The sequence below is a fragment of the Aythya fuligula genome, chromosome 2, assembly GCF_009819795.1.
Source record: "Aythya fuligula isolate bAytFul2 chromosome 2, bAytFul2.pri, whole genome shotgun sequence".
Taxonomy (NCBI): Eukaryota; Metazoa; Chordata; class Aves; order Anseriformes; family Anatidae; genus Aythya; species Aythya fuligula.
Window position 1 is genome coordinate 126715234 of NC_045560.1, and position 12299 is coordinate 126727532.

A 12299-nucleotide genomic window follows, 5' to 3' on the forward strand; every position below is an offset into this window, starting at 1 on the left:
TTTCAAAATGTCTCTGTAAAAGATGACAGTGGAGATGGACATATATATATATACCACATTTTCTACATCACTGAAATGTTGTCAGGAGTATGCTTGTTATATGAGTTGACTACTCTTTCAGAATGATTTCTCAACACCTTGAAGCAACGCTGGATAGCATAAATGTTGCAAGATAAATACAGCAGATGAAACACTGTGATCCTCACTTGCTTCTCCCTCCTTCCCAGTTCTCAATTCTCATACTAAGTCACTCTCTGAGCACTCCCAAAGAACATCTCCCTACTCCCTTTAAGGATTCTGTTCTGCTTTTCTTAGACTATTTACTTCATGTATACTGCCCTAGCATTTTTTAGCCTCCTCCTATTTCTTGTATTTATCCCCTACACTGCTTGCTTAACTTTTTAGGATAACATTTCTGTATTTAATACCCTGTGCAGCATAGGAACTACAGCATTTATTAGGCTACAAAGGAAACACCAAATACTGCCAAGCAGTCTAAAGACATTCTGTTCTAGGGAAGAGAAGTACACTTGGAGACCTTCCTGCACGACTAAAACTTCTCTGTAAAAGATACACCCAGAATTTGACAAAATAGACATGTTCTTTTCTGAGTTTTTATACCATTAACCAACACTTTACTGTAAATCTCAGCTCTGTTAAAGAAACTTAATGTAGTAAATAGTCAAGTTAACTAAAATATTTTTCTACAGAATTTTCTTTCTTTACTTTTACACTCTTTAAGACTTTTTTTTTTTTTTATTAACACTGATGAAAAGATTCACTTGAACAACAAAGCAAACAGAGCTGGACCAACATACCTGGTGAGTTGCTAGCGGGAGCAGGATCCACGGGGCCAGCAGTAGGACTGCTACAACTGGCAGCCGGTTCCGAAATGGATCCATTCATGGCAGGTGGCAGACCCAGCGTGTTTGTAGTTGTTACTGGGAGGGGTAGCACCATAGGGGACATGGTAGGTCCGGACAGGTTTGCTGTAGTCTGCATCTTAACTTGTGCCATTGTCTATTGCTGTAATAAACAAAGTGCTATGAGCAGGGTGCTTCACGTTTTGAATGCCGAGTGACAGTATTGATATTAACAACACTTCTTTTTGCTGCTGGATCTGGGTCACAAAACTATTCACCAAAGTCATGGCCCTGCAAAGATTACTTCCAAACTGATGCACAGAGAAACAGCTGTTGCTCGCAACCAAAGAACATGACTAAAGCAGAACCCGTGTGCCCCGGCTCTAGGTTTTGTTGCTCAACAGTGGGATGATCCTGCCTAAAAAACAGCAGGAAGAATGATTATTCTAGAATAAAATTCCATACAGATCTCCTGATGATGAGATTAGCACTCGCCAGTTTCTCCAAGAGCTGATCTCTATGCAACTAATTGCAGTAGCAATAGTTTTTCGAGTAAAGTGCACATAAAACATCAAATAGGGCCACTAGAGAAAAACTGTTTGTTTGTTTTTTTTTTTCCTGCCTGTTACCGAACTAGAAAATAGATTAAATAAGAAAAAAAAAAAAAAGTTAAAAAAAAAAAAAAAAGCAATAAAGCTTACTTATCCAGGTTACAGATGGAAATTACTCATCCAGGCTACAGGTGTAACACTTCAATCCTTATATAAATTACAAACACAAATACCACAGATTTCCCATATTTGCCTACAAAGCAGTGTATAAACCATTTACCTGGAATATGCCTGATACCAATTATCTCCCTCCACCTACCCAGCTGGGTCTCTGTACTGCCAATAGATGTTCTCTGGATTAGTCTGTACTCATAAGCAAAACAGGGTCAGAGCACAGCTCCTTCACACTATTTATTCACTGAGAGGATGCTCTTTGGTTATGTTTTGGCTACCAACAAAACCTCTTGCAAAAAACACATGGTAACAGTTCAGAGGACAGCCAGCATCCCAGGCAATTCACTAAAGCAAGTTCACAGGTAGTCATTATCCAGGAGAAAGCCATAGGTTTCTCCTGTTGGCATCAAAAGCAAACAGGACAACCTAACGCTGTCACCTCCTACTACTCAGTAACAAACACCAGGCGTGGTTTTGGGGCGTTGTATGCACTCAGTGTAGTGGAGAGACAAATCCCATAGCAGCCAGCAAGCAGTCTGGTGACCAGGGACCTTTCCTAGCTGAAGCTTTGGTCCCTCTGGTGAAGGAGGACCTGAAATTCATCCTCCTCCCCCACTGACCCGCGCTTTGACACTTTTCCTGGAGTAATTCTCTCTTCTAAGCATAAAAGCCTATCCAACACACCTGAAAAAAAAAATCTAATTAGTGTCTTACGGAAATGAGCATGGCTCTATACACTTTTATGTGGTTAAATCAGTATTTTCCACCCCCAAAAAACAGTTCAAAAATACCAAAGTATCTCTACCGAGAAGGACATAGTTGGTTAAAATCCTGCATCATTAGATACGCCATACAGTAAGACTTCATTATACAAAAGCAGCTGTGCTAAAGTAAACTATATTGCTGCTTATCTATGCTTTGAAGACAACATTCAGATTGGAAGGACATTTTTATTACGCAGGGAAGATGGAATGATTTTAATCTCTAGAAAGGCAAAAGTAAAAAAAAAAAGAGCTGAGATGCAATCATTTGCCCTTTTCATAAACACCATAAGTAAAATGCTAACAGTGACAGAATTTAAAAATACATACACAGTCCAGCTGAGATACATTTAAACACTTCGTGTGTTCAAAAATAAGTATGAAATTCAGACTGCAAAAATTCTACTGTCATTTAACAGAAAGTGCTGTTGGAGGGACCTCACTTAAAGATGGAGAAAGAGTATAGATATAGAATTCATGGTATACTGTGTATTTAACTCTGATTCTAAATCCATTACAATTCAAAAAGTTTCTTAATTGTAAGAATCAAAGTAAATAATGGCACAACCAGGCCATGGTTATTAAATACTTTTTAAATTAAACCAACATAGAAACTATGAAAAATCATCACAATAATTAATGTTTAAGAAACACCTTAACAGTATTCACAGCATTTTAGCTCGTATCTGTGAGTATAACAAAGATCACTCATACAGTACTGTATGAGACACTACTGAACACCTATTCTCAGGCCTCGTCAGCTGTCAGTTATCCTTTTGACTTCCAGTATTGAATGTTTATTCTTCCTTTCAAGAAAGCAGAGCATACTCATAATCAAATAAAAATCAAGTGCTTTATGAAGTATATTTATGGTTGTTATTGCTGTTATGTTGTACTGCTGTTTTAAAGGGACACATCATAGGATTGATCCTTTTCTATTAAGGATAAAAGGCAGTTTGGTAATAGTATCAAGGAACAGGAAAAATAAAATAAAGTTTAGGAGAAAAAAGATTATTTGTACTGCAATGCAGGAAATCTGAATAAAATTATAACATATTAGATGTTGGGGTCTGTTTATTTTACTAGCTTTCTTAGATATCTAAAGCTGGAGAACTCCTACAAGAAACCACAGATGTTTTGTAAATTAATCTGCATAAACAGAGATGCTCAGGAAGCAAATATAAGTGCAAGGAGTAACCCTACAGTACATGAAATATGGAGATTATTGATTTGTAATCAGTTCTAAAATCCAATTAGAGACAACAGAGAGAACACAGTTGACATGGTGTTGTAATGTCATTTTCACATTACCAAGCAAGTAATCTTTGATGTCGTCACAATAACAGGCAAAAACTTGCATGCTCCATCTTCTCTTTACACATATTTATACCAGTGTCACAGTATTTTATGAAGAGTGAAGCACAAATATTTTGCAGCCCCAAGCACAGAACCGTTCACCACCACAAAACAAAATGCAGGACTCGGGGAGAGAGATTTTACCAAACTGGGCAGAGATAAAGCATCATTAAAATAACTCTAAATCTGCTACTTGGATATTTTTGAAAAAGACAGCATATACGAGAGGGATAATTTATTAGGCTATTATGAGTACGTCTGGAATAGCCCCCACACCTCATTTCAAGTGGCTAACCAGCTCACATCTATGGGACTGCCACATCAAAGAGCCTACAAAGGAGTTTTTCTTTATGCTGCGCAATGGTTACAGACACTCGGATCTTTGTTGGATATCTTTGTTGTGCAGCTGCTGACTGCCGCCTTTGTTGCTTTATAAAGTCACCAACTACGACGCCAACACATCGCAGCAATGATATTACTTGAAGTCTTAATCGCATACGTGTCTACAGAGCTGAAGTCTGTAAGGCACGAGGCTGCCAAAGCTTATGGTGCCTTCTAAAATGCTGCAATGTTTTTCCTCTCTCAGTCCAACCTGCCCAGATACACTAGAAATGCTCCAGCAGGCACTTAAGGGGAGCTAAATACACTATAACTGCATTTTTCTTGTGTTCAGCTTTTGAAGGCATTTTCTGTATAGGCAATTACACAGGTTTCATTAGACAGTTTGGTATGAACTTTCTAGTTAAACAATGTGTAAGCTGTGATTTTTTCTCTCATGCTAAAAAGCAGAACAAAAACCCCTCACACTTTGAAGTGAAAATATTACTGTCAAATATTCCATTCATTTTTCCCATAAGCTGGGAAATATGTTAGCTTAGTTACACTCACAGGTTCAGAATATTTTTAACAAATGCAAACAAACCTGTGTCATGCTAAAAAGCTCCACATGGCAAAAAGAATAACTTCTTTTTTTTTTTTTTTTCCTTTTTTTTTTCTAATGATTATTATTTCCTGTGCTTTTCTGGAACACATCAGCTTATTTCCTTAAATCTTATGACATAAAATATGAATGAAATGCTGAGGTGAAACGAGTCTGAGAGTATGTCAAACTAATCTAATAAGCAAAGAAAGACAAAAGCAGATAAGACAGCAGAGAAAGCAGAAACATGAGCAAAGAGCTTTCATGTTAAATGTACTTTCAAATTGTGGAAAAACTGAAAAAGCAAAATCTTGACTTGAAATAGCAGCTGCTGGGTAAAAAAGCAACACAGCTGTAGAGACTAATGACCTGAATAGAAAATGGAAGACTGAAGTTCATCTGTGCAGAATGTGAAAATACACATGAGCATGGTGCTACCATGCTTTCACACTACTATGCCATACAACTAAATGTACACAATCTATTACACCTACAGGTGTGTAACCAAATATATGTTCCACTTACTTGTGAAGTGCTTTACAAAGACTAAGAATTGAGGGCCAGATTAAAAAAAAATCATTAAAAAAATTGACTTTTTTTTTCTTCTATACTTCCACTTACATATTCAAATTAGTGCCTATTTTTCGCAACAGTATCACACATAAAGGATTCCAGGTCCTTTTCTGCGGAATTGCTACTCAGCATGCTGTATGCCATATTTTGTTTGTGACGCTGACTGTTTTGCAGCTAATGAGACTTTGTTCTTGTCTTCCTTGAATTCCCTTTGAAAATAATAATAAAATAAAAAAAATGGAAAGAATTATGATTTCAATTTTTCAGGATTGCACTGATTTCTACTTCTAGTTCTAAAATGCCTGCAGTCTCCTCCAACCCTGCTTTGTAGAATCCACAAATTTAACAAAAGTTCTGCTTATTCTACCATCCACATTAATGAAAATATTGAAAGGCACAGGACCAGCATTATAACAGACTGTGGGCAGTGTCTAGCTACGCAGCATCTCAATGCCTTTTTTTTTTTTTTTTCCAGACCAAGCCTTTCTTTGGCTAGCATCTTGTTAATGCAACTCTTCTGCCAAAAGTTCACAAGTCATCGAACCCTAATACAGCTGAAAGTTTCCTGACCAAGGAAGGTTTGGTTTTAGCCTATAAATCCATTAAACTCTCCATTCTCATGATATGACTTCATTCACTGTTACACAAAAGCATACAATACTGCCAAAGGTTAAATGTTTATCTTCTGAATGCTTCTTACGTTTACAGTAAATATTTTGATATCCGTGTATCATCTATACAGCTGAAGTATATTATCTGTATATGCATATTATATATATGTATAAAGTGTATATCTATGTATGTAATATATATATATATATATATGTATAAATAAAGTACTACACAAGTCCTAAGCTTTATGCATCTTCTTTTTCTTGCGGTACTGCTGCATCCAGCAGCTTACTTGGGGATGACAGAAAGCATACAGCTCCGCATTACCTTCCGAGCAGCCGCTAATTCAATCTTTTCTGTTCTATAAAATCAAATAATGAGATAGCCACACACAAACAGTTTAGCAAGGGCACAACTTAAAGCAACAGCGAGCAGATGGCTATCTAGAATTACTAACAAAATTTATCTTGTGTATACATTTCAAATAGGCTAAATTGACAAACTGCGCATGAAATCAGTGTGCGCAGAATCCCCGTGTATCGGTGCTGGTCCCCACTCTGTTTGTGCTCCCCATTTGTCTCTCCAACAATTTGTTGGTTTTTGCCTTATGAGGGGTGGCTCGAGAACAGGCAGAGCGATCCCACGCCTCGCTGCCGCAGCAGAGGACGACCCTGTTTGTCCTCTCTCCCCCCCCCAGCAGAAAGCTAATAGCTCCCTGATAATTCACCTCACTGAACCTGCTCACATGAGAGTGAGGGGAAGATCAGCGGAGAGCCCGTGCCCGTACACGGAGGGCCATAAACTCATGACCTGGCGTGGGTGCGAGGAATTAGCCCTTTCAACTCGTGCTAATCAGTTTAGCATCCCTGCCAAACCATACACTCAAATTCAGCTCCTTCACGCTGTCCCACATAAAACCCGCTACCTCAGCCCCAGTGATTCAACCTCCAGACACCTGTGGCATTTAAAACAAAACAAAACAACAAAAAAAACAACAATGGCCTACATTAGGGTGTGGTAATTTCAGTGGAAATCTGGACACAGCTGCAAGCTAGTTAACAAGTAAGTAATATACCACAGCAAGTGAAATTAGGGCTTAAAAGCATGTTACTCTCCTGAGGCATAAGAAAAAATAAATCACTAACTTTTATTATTCTTATGTTTATTAAATAATTTACAACCAAAGATAAAAAAGCACACAGTGAGGAAGACATCACAGGTTATAGACTAAAACTCAAATGCAAAAGAGCCACAAGGCTTACAGAAAAGTTCACCCACTTGCTCAGCACTAAGCATGGTGGGGAGGAATGAGTAGAAACTACTCTTTCTGCAAAGTGCCTTCCCTGGCTTTCTGAACATATCGGGAGGTGGCACACACAAATCCTGGAAGGCCAGGCAGACGCAGGCAGAACGAGCAGCTGCAGATTTCTTTGGGCTTTCGCCAGGCCAGAGCATGAAATCCTATCACACTTTCAGAAAATACAGAAGTTATTTTTGTCGGGGTATTATCATCCACAGAGGAATATCCTTCGCAAACTCCTATTTATGATCAGTGAGAAGTTTTCTGAGGAGTGTTTCATTCCTGGCTGAGAACTTGAAAGGCGGGAAGGTATTTTTAGAAGGAAAAAAAAAAAAAAAAAAGTAGAAAAAATCTGCGCTCATAATAATTTTCAGCCACTTCTTCAAACAACAGTCAGCTTAACATACTTTTTTAATTACTACACAGGACACATTGAAACAAAAAAGGGAGTTCAGACTAGGAAAGCTGAGCTAGAAACTGTTTCAACTTGCAGACTTCTTTCACCATGAAACTATATGGGTTCCCTAATCTCCAAGACTATGTTGATCCAAGATGCTACATGAAGCATGAGAGTCCCTAAATCGGTGACTAGATTACAGTTACTTGGGAATACATCTTCCATCTGTCCCTGACTCGATCCTTCTGTAACAGCCCTCCTTACAGAGGCACTGTGCAATTTTGAGAACAAAGGAAGATTTCCAAAGAAAAACAAAACAGACAAGTAAGGTAACTAATTATGGAATCAAAAAGCAAAGACTTTCTCAATAAACAAAGTGGTCAAAGCTGGGGATTGTTATTGTTACTTAATTATTACGTGTCAGCAAGGGGACTGGAACAGAAAAGGGTTGCCCTGCAATTGTGGTAAGATGGGTACAATTTGAAATACACAGTATACATCAGAAAAGAAACAAATATTATAAGCAAACACTTTGCAACTAGTAAATTGCTTGGTCCACCACAGCAAAAGACAAGTGACTAAAATGAAAGATGTGTGACCTGCAGGGCCATCCACATGCACAGTGCATCTCACAGGGGAACAGCAACCTGCACCTCGGTAGGCGCAGTAGCCCACTCAGTGGTCTATCCACAGTTTACCAGCACCATTTGAGATATCACAGGATACCACACCTGGATACCTCCAAAAAAGCAGAAGTCCTTTCGCAAAAGACCCGTGCCGCATCTAGCACTGTGCACGGCAGAAGGTTCAAATAAACCATGGCATGAAAAGGCAATGAAATGGCGCAAATGTATGTGTTTAAACGAATGCATTATGCCACTAGTCGACACAGGCAAGGCAATCAACAAGTAGGCATCTACCTAAGGCTGAATCACTCAGCTGAGTGACAGCTGACGGCCAGACAAGGTAACTACCATCTCACTGCACTAGATGTCGAAATACAGGCAACTGAAGCGTACTCAGTCAAACCTGTCTTAGACAAACAAGTGATCACGGACCTTATTAAAACTAACAGGCATAATTACAGAAGCAAATAAACTCCCATGAGAAGCGCTGCAGACAGAAGCGCCACACCTAATGTATTTGCCAAAGACTGACATTCTCCTAAGGAATGATAGAAAATGCAGGGGTTAGGGTGCTGATTATAATTTGCACATGCAAACATATACAGAGTGTAAAAACAGGAGGACCTTCGCAGAAAGCAGAGGATGCTGACAGGAAAGACAGCATGTAACTCTTGCTCCTGTGGCAAGAGGAAGGCTGAAATGAAAATACTGAGAAAGAAGCAACTTGGCCTGTGCTGTATCTCTCTGTACACAGCAAAACTGAATCACCCCAGAGCATACAAAAGGAGATTTTCTTGCCTAGCAGAAAAATTATGGTTGGGTCCTGTGTACACTGAGCAGCCACCTGGGTGAAATGGAAACTTCACTGCTTACTGCGGATATGTAGCAGAGTTCCTAAGAAGAGAAACTTTATTAATATTCATCTTGAACCACGATGGAAGAAAGGATTGCCATTCTCACAAAACAATCTCACTGATATCAAAGATCACTGAAGCTGAAACAAAACAAAAAACCCAGACATCTGGGAATTCCTCAGAGAACACGGTCTGTGACCAGAGCAAACACCTCTTGGGGAAAGCGACTTGGCATGACGGCGGTGTGAGAAGCATAATTACAGAACTCCTGCTTGAAATGACGAGGGAGATCAATGAGATTATCAACTCAAAGATTTCAATGCCAAAAGAAAACTAGAAGATAATGAAAGTCAATCTGTTGCATCAAAAACGGAGCCAGCCAGACATTTCAATGCTTTTCAACTTGTTTATAACCCAAGGGGGAAAGATTCGGCTGTTTCATAGAAATGCCCACCATCTTACAAAGATAAACTCATGAGGAAGTTTGTTTATCCTGTTTTATTATTGCTGTCCAGAAAACAGAGAAAATGTGAGGAAAAAAAAAAAAGAAATTTCCAACAGCCAATACAAGTTAACCTAGTTCTCATACTGCCACAAATTTTATGCCCAGAAAATAAATTGAACCAGACAGACAGAATATTGATTCAGACACAGACATCAATTTGAACCAGCCAAGATATCCTGAATTATTACGGAAAAGAAAACGTGAAACTTTCCCCCACCCAAACAGCAAGACGATCTCCAGAGCCTTCTTTGTGGAAGGCCTTCCACATCCCAAAGCCATCGTGGTTTGAGGTATATCCAAAAAAATAGCTCATAGATGCTTTGCAGATCAGAGGCAGAACATCACAAGTACTCCACAGCACTAGAGGGTCATATCCTTCCGAGTATGTCTAACGTAGCTAGGAGCAACCACTAATCCAAAAGACAAAAGCAGAACCATCGTAACTCATAACAATCATGGTACAGAAGTGACTTAAACTACCTAGGACTTCTTTGAAAACTGAAAATGTGAATCTCCCTAGACAATCTGTGATAGTTTTTCAAAATACAACCTCACTTGGTTCCACAGCCCTTGGAAAAGGAAGGGAGAGTAGTACCGTCATCATGAGAGACTACGTAAACTAAGCTGGATTTCCAGGGCTACCTCAAAATTTATCCATACAAAACACAGCAGAAAGCCTCAAGGATATGATAAATTAGTTTAGTTAGTCTAGAAATTGTAAACACAGAAGCTGAGTTCCATGGAAAGAATTATAAGTTTCTGTTTGTTCATTTTTTTACTTTCTGAGGCAGGTCATTCAAGTGAATCACTGATATATTCCACTGGGACTCAAAAAAAAAGGGTACACTGAAATGGTTATTGGTTGTACAGAGAGGTTGTCACACCATCTCTTACTGAAGTTGATGGGCAGGTAAACCACATTTGCCTTAGGTTAAACAAAAAGGAGTAGCTAAGCTTTCTCACGAAGGAAAATAGCTGAAAAGAAGGGCAGCCTAAGCCACTAGTTTAACAATCAATCATCAGCTTAAAAGTGCAGAAGGAGATTAAGTAAATGAAAAAAACATGACTCAGACTTGACATGCTGCCACTACAGAATTGTTCGCAAAGCAGTAACTGGTTCCTTATTTGTAATATCAGAGTCTAAACTGAACTCCTTCAAATTTTCTAGCTTCTTTTAATTTCTCTGATTTTTATTTCTAAATGCTATATTTTTTCACTTTCTACTAGCAACTAGTAGTTTTATTCCTACCATCTCAAATAAGCTCTGATTGACTTTGAATTACAAAATACTCTTATTTGAAGATTATTCTGAGTAAAAGACACAACACTAATTTTGTTCTGAAGCATGCAAAAATTACTTCTCGAGTAAAAGCTCATTCCCTAACTACAAATTGCATATTATTAATGGAATTCAGAAAATGATCGAGGTTTTCCTTGGCTGCCTGTGACAAGCTACTACTCTGATCATTTCAAGTAACATAGCTTGGCGAAGCAGCAGAGACGTGACTTTTTCTTCAGAAAAAGTTACAGCCATTGCAACCAGCCCTCCTCAAAATGTAATCACTCCCCTATAACAGCTCCAGGACCTTCAGAGAAGGATATTTCAAAGTGGCAGATGTTATGCTTCATTGTTATAAGTAGATGCTTCATTGTTATAAGTAGATCAAAATTCTGATTTATGTGACTTTTTTTAAATTCTCCATGAGTGTAGTGAAATGCCTAAAAAGAGCATTTCACAGCTAAAATGGTGAATTCCCACCTTTAAGTCTCATGCAGTTTCCCAAAAGTTGCAACTCCCAGACACAGCTTGAATGGAATTGCCATCTCCTGTTCATGAACCACTCCTGGAGCTCCCCCTTCTCGCAGATGTCCCATCTACATGTTTTGGGATGCGCAGCTCCTAAGACTAGCTCCCTGCTCATAATTGTAGCACATCTTGTCAGATCAGTTCTGCAGTGAATCCAGAGAAAGAGACATCTTCCTACTTTGCATGCAGCTCTCATCAGCTGGTGAATAAAGGCAAAATAATTACTGAGTACTGCACTACGTTCTCTGACTGACGAAAAGCACAAGATGCAAGTTTTCAACTGGAGGAAATTAATGGTTCTGAGATGCTAAGTTTTGGGGCAAGGTCATGAACTGTTGCAAAACCGGTGACACAAGCCTGGTACAAAAACCATGAAAACAATGAAAGTGCAAAAAATAAGGAAGTGGACAAATCTTCTATAGCTAGCAGTGACTTGGTGATACCAACCCAAGGCTCCAGCAGACACGATGGGAAGAGACATGCACCTGGAAGAGTCGCAGAGAAAGGCAAAGGGAACAGAGCTGAGTGCCCCCACCACAGGCAGCTATCAATACCGGCTCTTCAAGCATCCTGAGAATGCAAAGAGTCGTCAGCAACAACTCAGCACAGTATACAAGTACTGCAATGGCCTGTTGACTCCTTGTGGCAAAACCACGCTTTGGACAGAAATTAGGAACTGGTGTGATGAAACATATTCTAACAAATTACTTATCTCCACAAGAAGGTGCAGATTACGGAAGATTTTGGCAATCCTGGAAGGGGAAAAAATCCTAGTGGTACAGTTACAAATCCTTTCAGTCGAAGCAAGTTAGCAAAGGCAGAAAACATTGAAAAAAACTGCTGCCTATAAGATCATTGAGAAGCTAAACATTAAAAACTTGCTGAACACTGAGCACACACATTCCAGCACAGCAGAGGCTACATGCATCTGGCAGGATGGCAAAAGGTTAATCTCTACAGTTGAATCAGCGAGGAGGATATTAAACTAACAACAAACAGCA

The 12299-nt window shown here is 39.0% G+C and overlaps 1 protein-coding gene across 1 annotated transcript in view; it reads right to left on the reverse strand.

The window, feature by feature from the left end:
* Nucleotides 1-12299, reverse strand: part of STAU2 (staufen double-stranded RNA binding protein 2) — a 166688-nt gene that overhangs the window by 147442 nt on the left and 6947 nt on the right. Inside the window, exon 2 of the mRNA XM_032182097.1 lies at nt 819-1026. Coding sequence (XP_032037988.1) covers nt 819-1017 — 199 coding nt within the window. The 5' untranslated portion in view covers nt 1018-1026. The remainder of the gene's footprint in view (nt 1-818; nt 1027-12299) is intronic.